The sequence below is a fragment of the Myotis myotis genome, unplaced genomic scaffold, assembly GCF_014108235.1.
Source record: "Myotis myotis isolate mMyoMyo1 unplaced genomic scaffold, mMyoMyo1.p scaffold_m19_p_8, whole genome shotgun sequence".
Taxonomy (NCBI): Eukaryota; Metazoa; Chordata; class Mammalia; order Chiroptera; family Vespertilionidae; genus Myotis; species Myotis myotis.
The window spans coordinates 36,937,903-36,959,953 of record NW_023416390.1 but is presented as its reverse complement, the minus strand read 5'-3'; the positions used below and the strand labels follow the sequence as shown (position 1 = coordinate 36,959,953).

Below are 22,051 nucleotides of genomic sequence, written 5' to 3'. Positions count from 1 at the left end.
GCAGGTGCATGTCTACTTCCACTCGTTAAGAAATACTGGGTACTAATAAATTAGAGGCCCTTGCCCTCCCAGGGCCATAAGGAACTTTGGTTTCCACTTCTCCAGAGGTATGTGGGAGGGGGGGCACCAGAGTGGCTTATGCTGGACTTTTGTGCAGCTGTGACCTGAGGCCTGTGCCTCACCCCTGGTTGACCCAGACTGAAGGACAGGGCAGCCAGGCCTATGTACAGCAGTGAGTGATTTGGGGCCACCCTAGTTCCTGCTCAAAGCCCTTTCTCAGCAGGGCCCTGTTCTAGAAGAGGAGAGGGCAGGCGAGCACCGGCTTGGTGGCCACCCTGGAGCTGGGCCTGCATTTTCACTTTGGTGTTCTTGCCGGGGCCCCACAGGGCCAGGGGACTGCACTGGGTCTTCAAGAGGACAGTGTCCTTCCCCGATGTCACAGTGAGGCCCACCCATACAGCTGATCCGTTGTTGGGAAGACTCGGGATGAGCAGTCGTGGGGCCTGTGCTGACTGTGCTTTGCTTCCTGGGCACTGTCCTCATCCAGGGAGAATGGGCTTCATGCCTCCTCGGGGCCCCCAGCCTTCCCGGGCGAGCTGCTGGCTCTCTCAATCACCTCCATCCACCTGCAGAAGGGGTGGTCCCGTCAGAAAGCCCAGGATGCCCGCTTGGGAAGCAGGGCACTTTCTGGCCATCTGACAGTGGGCTTGTGCTCAAATACCTTCCCAAGATACGGAGTGAATGGGACAAGACGAGGGCCAGTGAAAACCCAGGAAGCCATGCGCAGCCCTTTCTTCCCAACACCAGGAACTTGCCTCCAGCCCCCAGTGGGAGCAGGAGAACCAGGCAGTCCACTGCAGTTACCTCCCAAACGTGTACTTGCTCTCGGCCCGGAAGAAGTAAACATGAGATTTGAACTGCAGCTTGAAGACATGCTCCTTGTGGATGCCGTCAGCCTCCCTGGGGATGCTCACACTGTAGCCCAGCAGGGGGAGGCTAGCCAGGGGATAGTCATCCTAGAAGGCAGCACGGCTCCATGGGCATTCATTCCCCAGCCACCTCTCCTCTCCTCCACCCCTCCCCTCCCCTCCCGTCCTGTGCCAGTAGGGTCACACAGGCCCAGAGGCCCTGGGGAAGGGTAAGGACATTCTGAAGTGAGAGAGAAGGGCATGGTGGGCCCTCTAGCACCATGGGCAGGCTACCCCGGGCCCTGGTAAACACCCCTACCTGATGTGTTTTGTAGAAGAACAAGCAGAAATTGGTGAAGACCACCCAGAGCTTCTGCCAGCCATTACTGTTTTTGAACTTTCTTAGCAGATACCCTGAAAGCTGGTTCTAAAAGGAAAAAGCAAAAGTGCATTAGTTAAGGTCCCAAGACCGCCGCCCATCAGAGCAATCCCCCCTGGCTCCATCCTCTTGGGATCTCCTGGGAGCAGGTGTGCTCCCCAAGAATACAGCCAGCCCCCCCCCATCCCCATCCTCACAAATGCCCTAGCACGAAGGGAGAATGCTGTAATAGACCATGTGCAGCCAAGTCTAGAAGGTTCTTTCACATGCTGGGTGAGGGCAGGGATGTAACCCCAGCCCAAGCAGGTATCCGCTGGGCAGCCTTAGGACTGAGCCGCTCTTGTGCTGATACGTTGGGAGCCCTGGCCCAGGGCTGACCCTTCTCTGCAGTGCCCCCTCCTTTCGCCCCTCCCACCCTCCTGCTGGTACCACACTTCTTTCTGTGCCCTCACCGTGAGGGGCACGGGTTCTGAGCACATCTGCGGCCTTCACCACCCAAGCAGCCACCCACAGGATAGCACAGATGGCTGAGCTGCTCAAGTCAGGGGACACTCCTGTTCACAGGCACCCCTGACTGGTGAGGGGGGCGGGGGCCCTCTGGAGAGCCTCTGGAGACACCAGTTTCCCTGTTCTTCCCAGCACACGGGCCTCTGAGTTTTCCTCACTAGGTTGCTCTAGTCCTGAGGGTGACTGTCACTCCACAGCTCTGGCAAAAACCCTGGGCTGCTATGCCTGAGGGGACTTTTCCAAACCAATTTCCTGCCCAAAGAGAGCAGGAGGCAGCTCGCCATGGCCTGGCCCAGTCCTGCTGCCTGCGATCCCCAGGGTCCCTTAACCTCAGCAAACACAAGCTGAGAGGGTGCTTGTGCCAGTTATACCTCGTACCTCAACGGCTGCGCTGTGGTCAGCTCTGGAGACACTGGTGTTCCGGTACCAGCACACGTGCACCGTGGTGTTGGCCCGGTGCTGGCCTGGCCCCTCCGAGGAGCTGTGGGGACCATGTGCATCATCTTCTGACTCCTGCTCCAGGGAGACTTCATCGGAGGGTCCTGGGGGAGAAGTCAGGCATCTGCTCAGCGGGGACAGGACCACGCTGGTGAATGGAGCCCTGAGAGCAGGGGAGCTATCCCTTTGTGCTCAGGCCAAGAGCAAAACTATATGGGCTTCTGCCGGAAGAGCTTGCCCTTCTGCCTGGAACCTTGTATAAGAGCACGTGGGCTTAGTGGGTAGAACGTGACCTAGGAAACCGGTTTATAGGAAAGCTTCCTCAGTACAGGGGGTCTCAGCCAGAACTCACTGCGGGGAGGAATGCACACCGCGCTGCCTGGCAGAGCCAGGGTCATGTTGCCACTGCTCTTTGCCGCTTCAATGGCATTGTTCAGGTCATGCATCCACTTCTCCTTTTCCAGCTGAGTGCTGTGGGGAGAGGGAGGGGCGGGAGGGCGGGCTGAGGCTCAGAGCTGGCCCTCAGGGCCCGCACAATCTCTCAGAGGGGACAGGAGTGCGGGATGCCTGTCTCAGGGTTCAAAGGATGGTCCAGAGTGCTGCTGGTGGCCCAGCTTGCATCCCTCTGTGGGCTGCCAGGGGCAGGAGGAGGGAGGGCAGCACCTTGGTGTGGACTGGAGTTCTCTACGGGGTCATCTGTTCCTAAAACAAGGTTTAAAGTCTCAGATACGAGACTGGTTGTTTCCTGGATCACTGTTTCCTGGTGGGAGCTGGTGGATGCCTGCCTGAGAGAAGGAGAAACACTGGAGTCCCCCTGCTCCCCCAGGGGAGGACAGCACAGCATGGTGCTGACGGAGGTCGGGCTGCCCCTCCTTCGTTGGTCTGATGTCGAATAGGGGAAAGTGGCCATTTGCCCCTGAGCTGTGGCCCATCAGCCTCACTGCACAGCTAGGGGCTAGGGTGCAGGTGAGGAGGGCCCCAGCCTGGCTGCCCTGTCGTTCTTCCACTAACCCGCTGGCACTGCCCCTTAACTTGAGTGTGCCAAAGAGCTTGTGCCCCTGGAGACCGATAGTCTTTGCAGGCCTGTTCTTGTCAAGGGCAGGAAGCAGCTTGGCAGTGCCATGGCCAGTCTGTGGAGATGTTCTCTGGCTCCCCACCACTGGAGAAGCAATGCTCAAGGGGCACACATCACTCCTGACTGTGGGAATGACACTCTCATCACTCAGAGGGAACTCTGGCTCATGGCAGGGGAGCCCCTACTCATGGGCTCCCAGGGCCCACTGGGATGCAGATGTGAAAGGCTCTTACCTGGCTGCCACCACGATTGTTTTTTGAGCTGCATAAATAGTAAAACAGTGTGGAACAGACCACTCACTCTTGCTTTCTTCTACCTATGGGTGGGAGAAGAGGTAGAAGTCTGGACCAGGAGCAGGGCTGGCTGACATAAGCTTAAAGCACAACACAGGTGATGTGAAAATTCTGTGCTGTCCAAGTCTACGCTGACTCTACAAGGGGCTATGGGAGGCATAAGGAGTCCTCACACCATGGCACTTGCCACCCAGGTGGGTAAGCTGTGGGCCACAGGGCACCCAACTACTCACCGGTGGGTCCAGTACTATTAGCTGAAAATCAAGCACAGGAGACAGTGTTGAGCATTATCATTAAATAGGGAGTTGGACAATTCATTTCATAAACTTGGTACCAAAACCTAACAAAGTTAGATTCAAAGAAAAACCTATACAGAGTAATCTCAGCTATAAATGACTAAACGAAATACAGTGGGGCCTTGACTTACGAGTGTCCCGACTAATGAGTTTTTCGAGATACAAGCCGTCTCTTGGCTGATTTTTTGCTTTGAGTTGCAAGCTAAAATTCGGGTTACGAGCCAGCTTCAGATACCCCACCGCTAATTGGCGCAGCGAATGTCACAGTGAACGCCACATCAGCCCAGCATCACGTGTCTCACTCGTGACATACGAGTAATTTGAGTTACGAGCTCCGTCACGGAACGAATTAAACTCGTAAGTCAAGGCCCCCACTGTAACTTAAAAATAAAATATTCCTACTCAAGTCTAAAAGCAGACAAATTATCCTGTGACCAAGTAAGGTTGTTCTAGGAATGGAAGGATAGTTTGACCCTAGGAGGTGATAAAAGCAATAACTTTGTCACAACGTCAAAGGGAAAATAGTGATCATTTCTCTAAATGCTCAAAGGAACTTTGCTAAAGTTCATCATGTTATTTCTGATAATATTTCTTAGAATCTGAAAGAAACTGTGAACATGATAAAGGTTCTCTTTCTCAAGCCAAGAGTTATCATCCTTCCCTAGGTTCAGCCAAGTTACAGATCACTCTGTAGAACAGACAGCTTCCCTGTGCAGGGCCTATAGGATGTCAACCACTGAGCCTTACATTGAACATAAAAAATCTAAAATTAACATGAGCAATGACCAGCAGGAGAAGGTTGTCAAGATGTTAGTATTCCCCCAATATGTAATTTTACAGTTAATTGCCATATATCACTTCCATCAACAACAGATCACATATATGACAGTGGTCCTATGGAACTGAAAAATTCTTATCACCTAGTGATGCAGTGGTCATACGGTCCTTACTCATGAGTTTGTGGTGATATTGGTGTAAACAAACCTGCCACCAGTCATATAAAAGTATAGTAATACAGTTATGTAAGGTGTGTAATACTTAATAAACTACTATGTCACTGGTTTATGTATTTACGATACCATAATTTTCATCACTGTTTTAGCGTGTACTCTTTTGATGATTAAAAAGCAGTTTATTGTAAAACAGCTGTGTTACATTGGCGGCACCCTCATATATCTTGTGTTTACCGTGTCATCTCTTGATGTCATCATTTTCTCTTGTGCTTGATTAAAATCATGTTTTATACATTGAGTGTAGCCTCAGTGTACAGGGTTTATAAAGTCTACAGTTGTGTGCAGTGATGTCCCAGACCCTCATGTCCACTCACTATCCACTGACTCACCCAGAGCAACTTGCAGTCCTATAATCTCCATTCACGGTAAGTGCTCTATTCAGTTATACCATTTTTAATATTTTTTTCCACTTTCATTTTTTTTTTTTTTAAATATATTCCACTGATTCTTCACAGAGAGGAAGGGAGAGAGACAGAGAGCTAGAAACATCGATGAGAGAGAAACATCAATCAGCTGCCTCCTGCACATCTCCCACTGGGGAGGTGCCCGCAACCCAGGTACATGCCCTTGACCGGAATCGAACCCGGGACCCCCGAATCCGCAGGCCGACGCTCTATCCACTGAGCCAAACCGGTTTCGGCCCACTTTCATTTTTATACCGTATTTTTATAGTATCTTTTCTATGTCTAGATACACAAATAACATTGTGTTATAGTTGCACAGCCTAGGTGTGTAGTGGAACCACTTCAGTTTGTGCAGGTGTGGTCTGATATTCACATGACAAAATCACAGCATGGCACATTTCCCAAATGTATAGCCCCATCATTATATGGCATATGACTGCAATGCAATTTCAAGAGAAATCTCAATGGTGTTTTTTGAAGGAACCTGTCCAAATTATTCAAAAATTTACTGGAAGAATTAAATACTTGAGAATAGCAAAAAATTTTTTAAAAAGGAGGACAAATGAAGGATGAAACTAATTCTCCTAGACCAGCAGTTCTCAACCTGTGGGTCGCGACCCCTTTGGCTGTCGAATGACCCTTTCACAGGGGTCGCCTAAGACCATCCTGCATACCAGATATTTACATTACGATTCACAACAGTAGCAACATTACAGTTATGAAGTAGCAACGAAAATAATTTTATGGTTGGGTCACAACATGAACTGTATTTAAAGGGCCAGACGGTTGAGAACCACTGCCCTAGACAGTGACTGTAACACACAACACCACAAATTAGAAGAGTGTGGACTGACGAGAAACACACAAACGCCCAGAAAGAGCCCAAGCATGAAAACAAGGGCTGTTTATATGGTCAAGGCAGCCTTCAAAATCAGAATATGAAGGGCCCAATGAATAAGGGGAAAACGGATTATATGGCAGAAAATGAGTCCCAATCTAATAACATCCAATGAAATATTTTAGGTAGATTAACTGAGAAAAATGAAGCCATAACTGTACCGGGAAATAATGTGCCAATATAATCTTGGCATGGGAGGGACTTTTTGAGCCCACTCCAAGGTCAGGAACCCTAAAGGAAAAGATGGACAGATCTGACTACAGAGTCTAAGTTCACTCTCTCAGCAAGAATGTGCCACATACTGTTCTAGGAGCAAGACAAACACAATTGCTGCCCAGATGGGTTTCAATTCTACAAGGTAAAACCAAACTGCAGGCAAAGTAAAAAGGAGTTATTAGCTGGGGAAAGCATTTCTGACATGTGAGGGTTGGCTGGCCTCTTTATAACTGTCACAAAAGTGCATGAAAAGCTAACATCATGGAGACCAGAGTGATAGACATGAATGCCTCCTAGAAGGAGTGCCAGGAGACAAGGACCCAGCCAGCCTCACTGACGTCCCTGGGTTGCTCCACTCACCAAACTGGAAAAGAGGGGGAGTCCCCAGTGCTCCCCAGAGCTGTGCAGATGGTGCAGCCTTAGATGTGCTCAGTGGGACGGTCCCAGTGCAAATGCTCCGACAGCCACGGAGCAGCAACACTCACACTGGACATGGCACACTACGTCTACACAACGCCTTTTGGAATTTATTTCGAGGACGTGGTTGAGGTGTAGAGGGGCACACAATGGTGCTGTTTCTAATTCTGAAATGCTAGATGCCGCTGGAGTGTGCAGGATAGCGAGCCAGTCAAGTAAACGGGCTGGCTCCCCAGTGTGCCGTTCATCTCATCTCCACTTGACACGGTGGTGAGAGCACAGAGGACACGAGCACGTTCATGACACATTGCTAAGCAAAACCAGTGCAGGCCACAAAACGGCTTGTAAAAGTGAGTCCACTGTGGCAGCAAAAAACCTCGATCTACTCGTGAAGCTGGAAGGGCGTTTTGTAAAATGCCAACAGTGCTTATTGGTGGTTGGTAAAATTGTGACTGATTTTCGTTTTATATTTTCAGTTATTTTTTTCTATAATGAAAGCATAATTATGAAAACAGAGGGGTCTGCTTCCAGTAATGGCAGGTGAGCACTTTCAAACTGATCCTCCTTGCTGAGAGCTGGAGAAGCTCAGAGGGACCCTGAGGGCCGGGAAAGGCAAGACACCCTAGAAGAAGACGGGGTGCGTGCAGGACTGCTTTGAGTGCAGAAATCGAGACAGCGGGCCAGGCACAACAGAGCAGAGCATGATCGGACCCCACCCTTGGACACCTGGAGGGGAGGCCTGGCTGGGGGGCCTCAGGAAGAGAGACTCACTGCAGTCAGATGCTCTGGACCCATGGCACCTCTGAACGGGGCCTCCTATCTACCATTCCTAAATGTGGGTTCCAGGCTGAGTGCAGACTTACATGGAGGGCAAATGCAGGTCTCTCTTCAGGCCATAAAAAGAACTGACCACACAGGAGGTGGCTACAACTGGATCACATTAAAATGAAGAATTTCTATTCATCAGAGAATTACAAGTGTCATGTTGCAGCTGTGACCGTGGGGATGGGGACATGCTGGACAGAGTGTGGTAGACAGAGTGCTCCCAGACCAGCAGGATCCCTAACAGCCCAGGCCAGCAACAACAGAGCGGAAATGGAGGTTAAAGGGCAAAGGGCAAACTGGATGCCACACAAGAGATCACTGCATGGACCTCACACTGGACTCAGAGGAAAGAAGCCAGGCGCCAGCTCACTGGGAGCTTCTCCAGCCCATAGCTTCCCCATCAGTGGTAGCATGTGTTTTTTATTTTAATAATCCTCAGCCAAGGATATGTTTTAGAGAGAGGAAAAGGTGTGTGTGGGAGAGAGATACATCAATCAGTTGCCTCCTATACACACCCTGATCAGGGATTGAATGTGCAACCTAAGTACGTGTCCTGACTGGGAATTGAACCCACAGCCTCCTGGTGTATGGGACAATGCTCCCACTAACTGAGCTACCTGGCCAGGGCATGTCTGACTGTATTAAAGCTGTGTGTGTATCCGTGTGTGTGTGTGTGTGTGTGTGTGTGTGTGTGTGTGTGAGTGATAACTAATGATGCCATGCAGGACCAAAATTGTCAATATAAAAGAGATACAAATCAAAAAATCAAAGAAGTAGGAACTCAACAGTCTTAAGATGTGGTGGTTTGGTTTTGTCTTTCAAAACCTGTGTCAGCTCCCACCCCTCCAGCAGCAGAGTGGCCCCAGCGCCTGCCTGGGGTCTTTCATTGCACCTTCCACCCTGGGGGTGGCATGTGGACAAGGTGAGTTGGGGGCTTATCCTGCAGGTGCTGGTGGTGGCCCCAGGCTTGAGTCTGGAGGGGCTGCAGAGGCAGCTGTTTGAGCACCAAAAACAGTAACCACAACAGATAGAAACAGACCAACAGGTGCTTTAAGCTAGCCGGTTGAATCCCAAATACCACAGCCGGTTCCTCAGCACTCACCAGCATGCCACGAAGTGGGAGGAGGCCCCGGATCCGGAAGTGGCTGGTTCCCGAGACACCTCTGCTTGTGTACAGCAACATATCTGAGAACTGAGCCAGGCAGCTTTAGATAAATCATTTAAAAAACAAGTAACAGGGTTTTAACTGTCAGATGAACTTCAACTCCAAGGGCTTGATGGTGTTATCAAACCTATTCAGCTTGCTGGAGATTTTTGGCGCAAAAGGGATTTTTATTTCATTCATACAATTGTTGTTGACTAGAAGTAACTAGTAACCACACAAACCAGCAGATGTCCTTGGCCCAGTCACCCCTCATACAGGATGCTGAGGTCTGGATCTAACTGGATGTGAGGAAGAAGCAGATGACAGGAAAGCTGGTGGCAGCAGGGACTGGCTGGGAGGGCCTCAGCTCCCAGAGTCACAGCCGGACAGCAAGATCCTGTGAGCTGGCAGCTCGGCAGGAGGGACATCCCTGCAGCCACAGGCACGTGGAATTTTCTATGGGCTGGCTTTGCTCATCCACAGACAGAATCAGGACGGCAACTGGCCTGGATGTGTTCTGTGACCCTCACATGGCTCCTGACTTTGAAGCTGCCCGCCTGGCCCAACGCGCTGGCATAGTCCCCCTAACACATCTGCTGCCCATCCACCTACCAGAAAGAACATTCTCTGCTGCAGGCCCTTCCTGGTGAGCTTGTGCAGGCAGCCCTCACGGATGAACTCCTGAAAGACAGGAATGAGGTATGCATTGAGTGGGCCCACAGCCGCCTCAGCAGATAGCACGCTGGCGGGGCCAGGGCCTGGCTGATGTCACCATGTTGCTTCTCTGAGCCCTTGGATGAGACCCTCACAGCCCCATCCAGCCCTTCACCGGTGCCCTCCTGCCCAGATGCTCAAGGACCCTCCGCACCTTTCTGCCTTCCTCCTTCCTGTCTGCTCCTCGTGGTCACTCGGGGCCTGTCTGGGTGCCAATTAACTCAGTCTCCAAACCATCTGCTGAGCACCTTACAGCAGGCTGGCTACACTAAGGCCGTCATGTAAAGCAAAGCGTGCTGCTCTTATTGAGAAGCTTCTGGAAAGTTCAGCCATAGAGATGAAGCCATGAGTTCCACATGGAGAAAAACTGAGTTGCGCACGCTGAAAGGTGAATTCTGTGGTATGTGAATTATATCTCAACCAAAACAATGAAGTAACCAGTGCAAAGAACTTTCTGAGTCACTTACCCTGCCTGGAGCGATGAGGTTCTCTATGCCAACCAAGTCCCGCTGCAGCTCTGTCAGCTTCTGGAGGTTCTCCAGTCGGACGAGGCTGTGTTGTAGTATGGAGGTCACTTCCGTGATGACCTGGAGGGCGTCTGTGTGAAGAGATCCCTCAGTACAGGCACCTAGGCAGGTGGGCGAGGGGTGGCACAGACAACCCTGTTCCCCCGCCAGCACCACTTTGTGACAGGAACTGGCATTTTATTTTTTAAAATCCTCACCCAAGGACATACTTCTATCAATTTTAGATGAGAGAGGAAGGGAGAGGGAGAGAGAGAAACATGGATGCGAGAGTGAAACATCCATCAATTGACTCCCATACTTGCCCTGACTGGGGATCGAACTCGAAACCTGGGTATGTACCCTGACTGGTAATCAAACCAGTGATCTTTTGGTGTATGGGAAGATGCTCCAACTAGCTGAGCTACAGCGGCCAGGGCAGAACTAGCATTTTGTTTTTATTAAAAAATATTTTTATTGATTTCAGAGAGGAAGGGAAGAGAGAGAGACAGAAACACCAATGATGAGAGAGAATCATTGGTCAGCTTCTTTCTACATGCTCCCCACTAGGAATCGAGCTTGCAGCCCAGACATGTGCCCTGACCAGAATCGAACTGCAACCTCCTGGGTCATAGGTCAATACTCACCACTGAGTCACGCTGGCTGGGCCAGAACTGGCATTTTAAAAAGCCGTTTTAATTCAAGGAACACTCCACTCAAACTCTACCCATAGCTAAGGCACAAGGGCAGGTTCCTGCAGATGAGCCACAACTTGAATTTGTTCAGCCCAAACTACTGTCTAGCCAACACTCAGATGTGGTCAAGAGAAAGAACAGCCTTTCTTTGTAAGTAACTAATGTTACAGGCAAGGCAGTATTTGTTCTTTAGGGAAAATCATTTACTGCAGTTTAAAGTCTAAATAATTTGCACCTTCAAAGTATTAGTAATTTTCTCTTTGAATGGAGGTGCAGATGCTAATCTTATAGTTCAAGCCAAGTTATGAAAATTTAGAATCAGGAAGGAAAACATATTCAGACGAAACACAACCTCAGATATTGAGTGGTCATTAGAGACCTGACCAGGACACTGGGAGCAGCTGTTGGCCAGACGGGCCCAATCCCACATGCAGTGACCACATCTTCCTGTCTCCTGGTCTCCACCACTGATGGGGGCCTGATATCTTCTCATGAGGATCCCGCTGACTGCCTGGCCACTGCCCCTCGAGGTCCCAAGAAGCACAGGTGACATCCACCCCACCCAACTCTGCACCTTCTCAGCTCCAGCTCTGTGAGTCTGGTAAATGGAGGTCTGTGAGTGCTGGCTCAGTCCCTCTTCAGTGGAGGGGACAATACCTTCCCCAGAGCTTTAGGAGGATGAAGTCAGATAGGAAGCACCTGGGGAGACGAATTACTCACTCATAAATGACCCATTATAAGAGCCTTGGTGATGCTAACACAGGGCAGACACCTGGAGTTGCTCTGTGCAGACTCCTGAGCTCTGGCCCCTCTCTGACCTCACTAGCTCTCAGGGCCCAGCTCAGATCTGAGTGACACACTGTTGGTAAAGATTCTTCACTTTGCTTGTTCACTGTAGGCTGCCTGGCCCCACGTGTCTGTGTCTGCCCTGGATGGCACCCAGTGCCACCTTGCCCTTGGACATGTGTGCATGGAGTGCAGGGATGGAAGGTTTGGCTGCCCTTGGGCTGGAACTAGAAGCTGCCAGATGCTGGGGACGTGCTTTGGACCTGATGCAGGGCTGCTGGACACAGTATCGTCCCGTGCCTGGGTCTCCACAGAACCAGCGTGATGTTGACAAACCTTCAATGAACACTTAGCACCTGGCCAGCCCAGGCACAGCCCTTGAGAACCCCTTACTGAATGAAGGATAAAATTAAGATGCAAGGCCATCTTCTCTAAGCCCCAAGCTGGAGGTACCTCCTTTTGTCCAACAGGCTCAAGCTCAACTCTTGGGAAGACCCAAAGGTCTGGTAACATCTACAGCCCAGGGGCCTTCTTCCTTGGCTCTGTGGGAGGTGGGTCGTGGTGGGAAGGGACTCCATCAGCTGAGCCCTCCGGAGACGGCTGAAGCAAACCCGTCCAGGTGCCAGTTATTGGCACCATGTTGCGTCCACAATTTACAAAGCACTTTCAGAAGTGCAGCCTCATTTGGCTTTTGCATCAGCCCATGAGACGGTTTGACTGATGAGGAACCTGAATAGTGAGGGTGCCCGGCCTTCTCCATGGGCATGGCCTCCCTGATGACCTGGGGAGGGGCCACCCTCTCCCCCTAGTACTGCCCCCCCCCCCCCTTGCAGGAAAAGACTGACAGAGGCCAGCATGGCAGCATTTTTAATGTTGCTGCACTTTATTTCCCTGAAAATGCTTGGAAATATTTTTGACAATTTTGTCTTTTCCTTTGTAACAAACACAAAACACTTGCTTTTAGAATGAAGAAGAGATTTGTCAACATCATATGATCCATTTTGTTTCTCATTCAGCAGAAAACATCTTAATTATATCCATTTATGACTATGGGAGGTCAGCAAGAAGTAGTGCCAGTCTTTTATCTTTTACTTGTAACGATGATGGTGAATTCACTTGTAAAAACCTTCCTATAGAGAGTAACTTCCTGCACTAAATTTATCCTACAACTAGAGGTGATATTGTAGGTTAAAAAGGTCAGGGTTTATTCTTTTGTTCCTTTAACACACAAAAATGATAAAGTCTGTCTATGACAGAAACTTCTAACAGCCACCCTGGACCAAATGTTTGAGTTTTAGTGTCAAGGCTTGCAGAACAGAAATACCTCCAGGTAGCAGGTCACTCTAGGGTCATCCCACCCCCACTGCACAGGGGGAGCTCCTCCAGGACGATTGGATCCCTTCACTCGTGGTTCAGATTTGGAGCAGGGCAAGGCCTTGCTGGGGCAGTGGGGCCGAAGGGCATACTGGCCTGTGCAGACCCAGGGCCTGCTGGCCTCCATCAGCTGGGGAGGAGGGTGGGCAGTGCCAGCTCTGCCTGCTGCAGACTTGGCCCCTGGGGAGGGGAGCGCACACACCCTGTGCTTCCCAAATAAGGGAGCTGAAGCCTGCAGGTTTGCCAACGCTGCTCCTCCCTCAGCACAGCACGGCAGCCCCACTCACCACAGCAGTCGGGGTAGTCGCGGTGCCCGGGTGCGTAGTGCCCGCACAGCCGCTGCAGCAGCAGGCGGTAGTGCACCAGTCGCTGGATGGGCTTCAGCAAGAACGTGTTGAGAGGCAAATAGCAGACTTTCTGGAGCTCGAACTCTTTGTACACGGTCTCTAGCTTCTTGAAGCGTTTGGTGGCCTTTTCCAGTTCCGTCAGGACCTCATCGTGCCTTTGGAAGCAGCCCGTGAACTGCTGTGGAGGCACAACAGGGGCTCGTTAGGTCAGGGACCTGAGAGGGCGTCCGGCTGGGGAGTGGCCTCCTGTCTGGCTCCCCGTGTGGACATCACACACAGGCTGGGAATCCCAATGGGGCAGAACAGAGGACAACGGCCAGGGCGTGTCAGCTGGGTTTCCAGCCCCCTGGGGTCCATCCTGCCCCACGGAGACTCCACCCCAACCCAACCTCACGCCAGCAGGAGGGCAGCGGCTTGTCCACAGCGAAACTACCCCTGCACTGCTGACTGCCCTCAAACCTCCTGGGGGGGTGGGAGAAGACCACAGGCGTCACCTCACTCTGCAGATGAAGCGCTGAGGCTGAGGGCTGTACCCGCCTCAGGTGCCAGCAGGGAGCTCTCCGCCAGCCACACTCCAGAGCAGGCAGAGTGTGTTCAACCCACTTGCCAGAGAGGGAGGGTCACTCCTGACACTGTTTACAGCACCATGTGCATACATGTACGGGCTGGCAGTGTTTCAGTCATAGTAAACTCAACTGGTCCCTACCTTCTAGAAGTTTCTAACATTTAATCAGTTTGTTTTAATGAACATTGCTTGTGACTTGTGTGGTATAAGCTCAATCAAACAGATTTATATATATTTTGAAATAAATTTTTTGTAAGGGCTTTTGGGGTAGATAACACTTACTAATGAACCTGGCTCAGAAAACCAAAAAGTGTGTGGGGGTAAAAAATGGGGCTCTGGGCAGAATGGAGCTCTTCACGCAGGGCTCTCTGAAGACAGCGTAAGCGAGCCTGCGGCCCCTCAGGTGTCTAGGAGCGGAATGGGCCGGAAGGACCTCAGGAGTCTGGGCGGATTGGGTGGAGGTGGGACAGGCTTGGGATGGAGGTGCCCACCTCCCAGTGAATGGGCACAACAGCGAAGGCTTGGGGACTTGGAGCGATGCAAGCGGGTAGAAGACAGCGGTGGGAGGGCCCCCAGAGTCTCAGGCTAGATGCGAGAGCTCCCAGGACAGATGCGTGGGCGGGAGAGGCCCATCCCATCTGTTCAGCAAGAGCAGGACCCTGAGCAGTGAAAGCACAGCCGCTGGTTCGAACGCCTGTGGTGACCGGCCCTCAGGAGAAGGCCTCCGCTTCCTCCGCGCTGCTGACCTGGTGACCTACAGCCAATCCTTTCCATGAAACTCTAATGCCTCTGAAGAAAAACCCCTGAACTATGAGCCCAGAAGGAGAGTGGACGCAAACCCTAACAACCCCTGGACAGGCTCTGCACACCCTGTCTAGGCGGGAGCTCAGCAAGCTCAGCAACACCGGCACCTGGGCCCGGGGCTCATGTCCTGGGTGAGTCCAGCGCACTTCCCTGGAGGCTGCTCTGAGGGGAGAGGGTGCCTGAGGGGCCTGGTTCCTAGAGGAAGGAGCCCTGTCCTGACGGAGTGCTGCTCGGAGGGAAGAGCTGCCTGGGTGGGAAGGCTGGGCACCGGGAATGATGATGCTCCCAGGGGATCGCTGCTCCGAGGGAATTCCATCCTGACTTGATGCCGTTCTTAGAGGAATGAGGGGCGCTCCTGTGAAGGGGTGTTGTTAGGGAGGACACTGTCCTTAGGGGAAGCAGCTCTGAGGTGAGTGCTGTTCCAGGGAACGTGGTCCGGAGGGCACACTGTGCTGCACGGCAGGTGCTCGCCCGGAGTCACTACCTTTAACTGGCGCATGTTCCTGAGCAGGACGTCCCCGATCCGCTGGTGGCTGCCTGGGGCCTGGGCACCGGAAGGTCCTTCCCTGGAGCAGAGATGGACAAATACAATCACACCTCAGGAAGGCTTGTGAGATCCATGCTGATCCATCTCGTGGGCCAGCCGTCCCAGCACGGCCAGGACAGCAGTGAGCTCCTTGGAGGTGGAGGCCTGTGCCTGACAGAAGCATCTTTACTCTGGGCCATTCTCTAAAAGACAGTAATTAGGAAAAAAATAGAATCATCTACTTTTAACCAACTTTGCTCATTCTTCTGAAGCAATATGAATAAAAGTGATTATTACTGTCTACTCCTCCTCACACGTTTTAAAAATAGACTTCAATGAAGTAATGACTCTGGTGAATTAGCGTCTGAAGCTGGGAGGTTCCCGAAAGCAGCGGTGGTGACGAGGGGCGGCCGCGTGTGCGGGGCGGGCACGGGGTTGGGCATTACCAGAGTGCCAGCCTCTGCTCCACCTCACACAGGAAGCCCCTGTGGAACTCGTAGATGGGGTCGATGTTGGAGAAGAGCAGCGTCATCAGGTCCGCAGGCATGGCGTCCTCCTTGACCACGGCGCTTCGGAACCACTGCGGGGAGAGCAGAGCTCGGGTGACTGAGGGATCACCCCGGGGCTGCGGCCACAGGGGCCTGCGCTGACCCAGAGCCCCCTGAGGACAGCTCACATGCCATGGCTTCCTCTTGACTGGCCACCAGATTTTCCCAATTATTACACGAGAACAATTCTGGTGAAAAGCTTCAAGTGGCTATAGTCCCAGTTTTATGAAAAAATGGACCCAATATTCTGACCCGACTTAGACATTGTTTAAATGTGTTTCACAGAACATGTACAGGTAAATCTCATGATGGCTGAGAGGTATTTCTTAGGAGGGCTCTTCCGTCTCTGGTTTAGAATTAAGAAATATGAAGAAAATCAAAGTAATAAAAGACTTAGTTTTCATACCACAGTGATAACTTCTAAATCCTTCAGGTATGTGCGTTCTGTGGCGAGAATCTCCTTCGCTATGAAGTAGGCCTCGTCGGCGCCCGTGCCCTGCAAGAGGCGCAGATGGTGAGCACGTGCCTGTCGGGTACGCCACGGACAGGCCACATGCGCAACCCTCGCTTTCTCCTGCTCAGATTAACGTTCTCACACGGTTTTGTCCATAATTCCTGAAGACATTCCCCTCTGAGTAAAAATATAAGCTCGCTGTTTCTCCTTCACATAGTTTTCTCATTGTATGTTATTCTTTTTGAGAAAAGAATTGCTGTTCAAACATCAACATATTGAAGCTAATTATTGGTTTTGCGATAAAATTATTGTTCGGATACCACTGCCAGGAGTGTAGCTGCTGAACACACAGACGTGAGTGTGTGTATAAGTATACATGTAATGATAACTGTTAAGCCTAACTCACAAAAAAGTTATTACGATTGCCAAAGCTCTACACCCTAACGGTGCCCTGTGAGAGCACCGGGCGGCCAGCACGCGTTGAGTGCAGGGCCAGAGATGCCCAGCGCTGGAGCTCTAAACCCCATCAGGGCCTCTGCCTAATGTGCAGGTGCCGGCAGGCCCGTCAGCAGTGATGGCACCCTTGGAGCAGAAAGGGTGGCCCTGTGCCCTTGGGCCCCACCATGCCTGGCTCTCGGCAAAGCACAGGCCTCACACTTGGGCTCAATGGCCCCTTCTCCATCCTTCCTGGCTGGACGACACCTGGTCCTGCTCTAGCCCTGCGCCCTTGTGTTGTCCTCCACCAGGCTGAGATCTCTGAGAGGCCAACTGTCCCGTCTGCCACGCAAACATGCCTGTGAAGCACATGCCAGCCCCAAGGAGGCACCTGAGACGGGCCAGGAACAGCGGGCAGCCGCTCAGCAGGAAGGAGACAAGCAGCCTGGCACTGACCAGTGGGGCGGTTCCCGCACAGGAGACAAGTCCTCTGGACCCAAAGCAGAGCAGGAGGGTGAGGCAGCCACAGCCCCCAGGGAGAGGGCGGGCTGCTAGCTGGGTGTGGGACACAGGTCAGAGGTCAAGGGGGAGGGGGAAGAGGTGCAGCAAGCTGGTTACTGGCAGGGAAGGCAGGGAGGGGTTTTGGGGTGACGCAGGCTGGGAAGGGCCGGGCTCTTCAGGAGGCCTCTTCCCACCCTGGGAAGGGGAATGGCAGGAGGAGGGGTGGGACCCTGGATACACGCAGGGTCCAGTTCTGGTGTGGGTGGAGGTGTGAAGGACAAAGGAGGCAAGGATGACTGCAGTTTGGGGCCTAAGCCAAAGTAAAAAGCCTCTGAACCATGCAGGTGACAAGTTTGAGGAGGAAGGTCAGGGGCCAGGTTGGCCCCCATTTCCATTGCTGACCCCCATTTCTAGGGCAAAGAAACCTCTCAGGAATCCCTCAGTGGAGAGAAGGTAAAGCAGCCACCCACACCTCTGCCGTAGGCTGGGAGGTGGAGGGGGGGTGCCCGGGAGGGGACTGTGCTTTCTGCCAAGCTCTGCCACCTGCCCTGCAGAAAGCAGCTGAGATGCCGAGCGTGGTGCTGTGGCCCTCTCTCAGCCCACACAATCACCTGTAAGAGGCACCAGCCACCTTCGGCTCTCATACCTTTCGAATATTGTTGGTCCTCACCAATTTCTATTAGAAAGGAGGAGAAGCAGCGCGTTAAGTGGGAGACGCTGGTGAGAACAAGCCACACGGATCTCCTGAGGGGCAGGTGGTCCTGAGGGAGCCCAGACGTGAACGCCCTGACCACACCCAACCCGTGTGTGTTTGTGAAGCTGAGGAACCCCAAAACTGCCCAGGTCCCACCAGGGAGTCATCAGTGAACCTGGGGGCCGGGGCCTTGTTGGGGACACTGGTTCACAAAACCAGCACAGAACACAGCTAGTCACTCACTGGGGTGACCCAGGGGGCAGAGGTGAAGAAAGTGTGTCCTGCCACCCTCGGGGCCCCTGTGCTTGATGCTGCTTTTACATGCAGCCTGGGACACCAGCATCCCGTGGCCACGTGGCCGGAATTAGGAGGCAGCGTGAGGGGAGGGAGCGGGCGCACTGTGTGAGGTGGCTGCACTGTGACGACCATGTCCCTTCTCTCAGAGGCCTGGTTAGATAACGAAGGCCATAGACACCTCTGTTAGCCCAATTAACCTCAAGTGGCAGGTGTCAGGGGTCATCACCCTACAGATCACCACCTAAAGATCAGCTGTTTTATTAATACAGAAAGTGACAAATTAAAATTTAGTTTTGTAAACAGCTTTCCTCCAAAGCCATTTTTGTTATGGCACCAAAGCAACATGGCCAAGATGGAGGCCTGCGGGTGGGGGGCTGGCTGCAAAGCCCCAACCACCAGGGGGGTGTCCTAGGCTGGAAGCCAGCCGGCACCCACACCTCTTCAACAGCAGGCCTTCCATTCCAGGGCTGCTGTCACTAAAGAGGGCCCAGGACCTGGCACAAGGACAGACATCTGCAGAGGCCTCCCCATCCTTGGAAGAGTTGCAGCCGCCCTGCTGAGGAACCTCATGGGTCCAGCTCAGGTGGCCCTGGAAGTAACATGCTTTTTGGCCAATTCAGAAGGAAACACACGGGTGCTAAGGTGTTCTCGATGACAGCTGCCCACATGACAGGCACCTGCGAGGCAGGGATCCCACCACTTGGGGCCCAGTTCAACACGCTTCCTTCAGGTGTGCACTTCAGGGGCCTCTACTAGGTGCAGGGAAACAGATAGATGGTTCCTGGCTTCTCCCTCCCCATGGCCCCCAGGGCCCACACAGTCCACAGTCCATTATTTTAACCACTCTCTTCCCCAAATGTCAGATTCTCTGGACCCTATGCCCTTCCTCATGTGCTCACATGCAAAGCCAGCTTGCCCTGGCTGCCTTGCCCAGGACATGGCCCATGATGCAGGCCAGGGCCACAAGAGTGGAAGTGGCCACGAGGCCAGGGGTGCCAATGCCTCTGGCCATCGCCTTGTCCTTGAACCATGAGCTTTCTACCCTACCTTTCCACACCTGCCACACTCCTATCCCTGGGATCACCTCCACTTTCTACCCTAAATCCACCCCATCCCTTCCCTCCCCTTGCAATGACACTCCAGGACCCACTCATACATCAGCCCATGACTCCCTTGATTCCAGACAAGACTGGTCCCCACCCAGCAAACCCTTTCTGTGCATTAGACCTCCTCCCGGTTACTGGGCTGAGGGCTCCTCCAGGGCCTGCCCCTTTCTGCCACATCCCCAGGATCCAGCCCAACACTCAGAACCCATAGGTGCCAGGTACTGTTACAAAGGTCCCAAAAGAGTCCCCAAAAGGACAGGAGGACCCCAAGACAAGATTTCTCTAGGGAAGCCAGCTCACCATCGTTCCCTCAGCAGGCCTGGGAGGGAGGGCTGTGTGGGCATAGAGCCCAGTCCTGCTCTGCCCACAGGCTTCCCAGCCCAGAGAGAAGTTTGCAAATCCAGGCCCACCAGCACCCAGCCCTCTGCTTGGGGTGGTGCCCACCTTGTGTTTCGGCTCCTCCTCATCGTCCATCCTGGTTCCGCCAGCGTCGCTAAGGACAGGGCTCAGGAGTGGGGACGAGCCCCGCTCAGCTGGGCCCAGCGTCACCTGAAACACAGGGCTCAGGCTCAGTGGGCTCTTCTGGGTGGAGGGAGAAGGCTGAGGACTGTCCATGGGAAGGCCTGGAATTGAACAGGGCGGGGGATGGAGTGAGAAATGAGAAGGGCCAGGATACGGCCAGACACCACATTTCTTACCAGGCGTTAGCCGACACTAGCCTTATACTGCTGCTCGGCACTTTCTGGAAACCGTGTAAGTAAAGACGCTACCACATGCAGTTCTCAATGTGACATAAAGTGAACATGAGAAAAGGCTGCTGGCTGACCAATCCGATTTCACAGACACCAACCACAGGCGCCTGGACCCCTGGGCTGTGCAGTTGCAGGGCTTTCTCTTTGCTCTAGAGATAAAATCAGCAGCACAAGCATGTGAGGCAGGACAGACAGGGAGGAGCACCTTCTGTGTATGTGTTAGAGACATACCGAACTGATGCCAACATATCTGAAGAAAATATCTATTTTAATGCCAAACTCATCAATCATTCAGTTAAAAATCTGATCATATAAAATTACAACTCATTGTTTTCTACTTAACTGAATTTTCCATTAACAAAGGTTTTATTTTGGTTTTCTAGAATTATAACACAAAAGTAATTCATAGTTAAATTTTCCCCCTTTTTAAATGTTCACTTTTGATTAGACAGAAACCAAAATTTTGGCCTAGTTCTAAAAAGGCTAATGATGAGGCATATTCTATCATACATTTTGTAATAAAAAATTCTCTTATCCATTATTTAAAAAAAATTCTTAAAGGTTTATTTCTAATGTTTTTTTCCCCTCTGTGGGAAAACAATTACTATTAAATGTCGAATTTTAAAGATACCATTAAAGCAGAGTTTTAACAAAAAATGTAACTGCTGTTTAAAAGCTCCTTAAGATAGACAATTACCTTAAGTTTCCAAATGTAGAGTGTTTTAACACTTAAACTACCATTATTTCTAACTATGATTAAGTCAGTTTACAAAATGCTGGGATAGAAATAACTCAATTCGAGCCCGTGGTGGCTGCCCACTCCCTACACAATGGCTTAAAGCAAGATCCTCTAACACTACCACTAACGACTTCAGATGCAGTCACCTAGTGAGCAGCTTATAAAACCAAAGCTTGGTTTATTTAGCCCAAAACATGGGAGTGTGTAGACAGGTGTAGAGGAGTTTTGTGAACACCCGACACACCTGTTTCCTGCTCCCCAGACAGTCATAAGCAACTGAACTAGAGTCAGTAGCCGTCCCAGGCAGCGGCGGGCTGGCGGGGCCCTATTTTCACATTGACAGATCTGGAGCTGGGATGCCACCGAGTGCTTCCAGCGATGAATTACCAAAGCCAGGACGGCAGTTACCTCTGGAATTTCTCACAACTGACAGATTTAAAACATGATGAAACACCCATTCACATTAGAAAACCTGGACAAAATAAGATATGAAATTAACAACCAGTTTATTAGAATTTGCTTTTATTATATTTAAAATATGCTAAGCCACCTTAAAATAACAAAATTCCTATACCCATCCTCCCACACCAGGCCGGGTGCACTCTGTAAGTTCTGGAGGGCCCAAACCCGAATGGAGGGCACAGTTACTTTTCACATGGAGAAGAGGCATGTGTCCAAAGATGAGCTACTTAGGATTTGCACTCCAAAACCCTTTTGTCCCTAATAAGCCCAAAATTGCATTATGAGATACCTTCACACATTGAAATTTTAGAAAAAAGTCTAGAAGTGACTAATAACTGATCTATTTATTCTTCACAATTGTATTGTTCAAGGTGTGAGAGCCAAGATGTTTTATGCTCATTGGCTGTGAAAGGAAGTACAAGGTCATTGTTTACTCTCCCGTCTACCAGCACCGCACACAGCACCTCCCTTGGAGATGGGCAGTCCCATAGCAAATTACTAGTTGGCAATTCACCAAAAAGTTGCTGCAAAACTTGACTTTATTTTTCAATAGCAGGAGAAAGCTGAGGAGATGGGTGACCAGTTCTCTGCTATGTTGGCCAGTGCGGGCTAGTAAAGCTGTCAGATTAGAGAATGCAGCCCAGTAAACAGCCCCTCTGTGAAGAACTCATAAAAGAGAGAGACCCCTTTCAGGACGGACTGCTCATTTGGAAGGTTAAAAGTCATCATTTGATGTTAGCATTGTAGATACTTATTATTTCACAAAAATTGTCAACTCACAATTTAGTGAACAGATTAAAAAGTACCACAAACTGCCATTAAACACTTGTCTTTATTAAATCTGTCAGCTACAGCACAATGTTGTAAGTCATACCACCTCCTTCCAATTATGTAAACACAGATCCTACAAGATAAAGTCAACAAATCTGTGAGGAG

The 22,051-nt window shown here is 51.3% G+C and overlaps 1 protein-coding gene across 8 annotated transcripts in view; it reads right to left on the bottom strand.

The window, feature by feature from the left end:
- Window positions 1–14: 14 nt before the first annotated feature.
- FARP2 (FERM, ARH/RhoGEF and pleckstrin domain protein 2) overlaps window positions 15–22,051 on the bottom strand; it is a 101,321-nt gene continuing 79,284 nt past the window's right edge. For 2 of the 8 annotated variants that reach the window (XM_036320479.1, XM_036320480.1), the window contains exons 15-29: window positions 19,607–19,785; window positions 16,082–16,171; window positions 15,574–15,707; window positions 15,086–15,167; window positions 13,173–13,410; window positions 9,995–10,125; window positions 9,426–9,494; window positions 8,772–8,861; window positions 3,834–3,854; window positions 3,541–3,623; window positions 2,585–2,703; window positions 2,173–2,336; window positions 1,228–1,335; window positions 865–1,016; window positions 15–626 (exon numbers count right to left, since the gene is read on the bottom strand). In XM_036320479.1, coding sequence (XP_036176372.1) covers window positions 560–626; window positions 865–1,016; window positions 1,228–1,335; window positions 2,173–2,336; window positions 2,585–2,703; window positions 3,541–3,623; window positions 3,834–3,854; window positions 8,772–8,861; window positions 9,426–9,494; window positions 9,995–10,125; window positions 13,173–13,410; window positions 15,086–15,167; window positions 15,574–15,707; window positions 16,082–16,171; window positions 19,607–19,785 — 1,727 coding nt within the window. In that variant the 3' untranslated portion in view covers window positions 15–559. The other 6 variants (XM_036320478.1, XM_036320477.1, XM_036320481.1 and 3 more) reach the window with 6 other exon arrangements.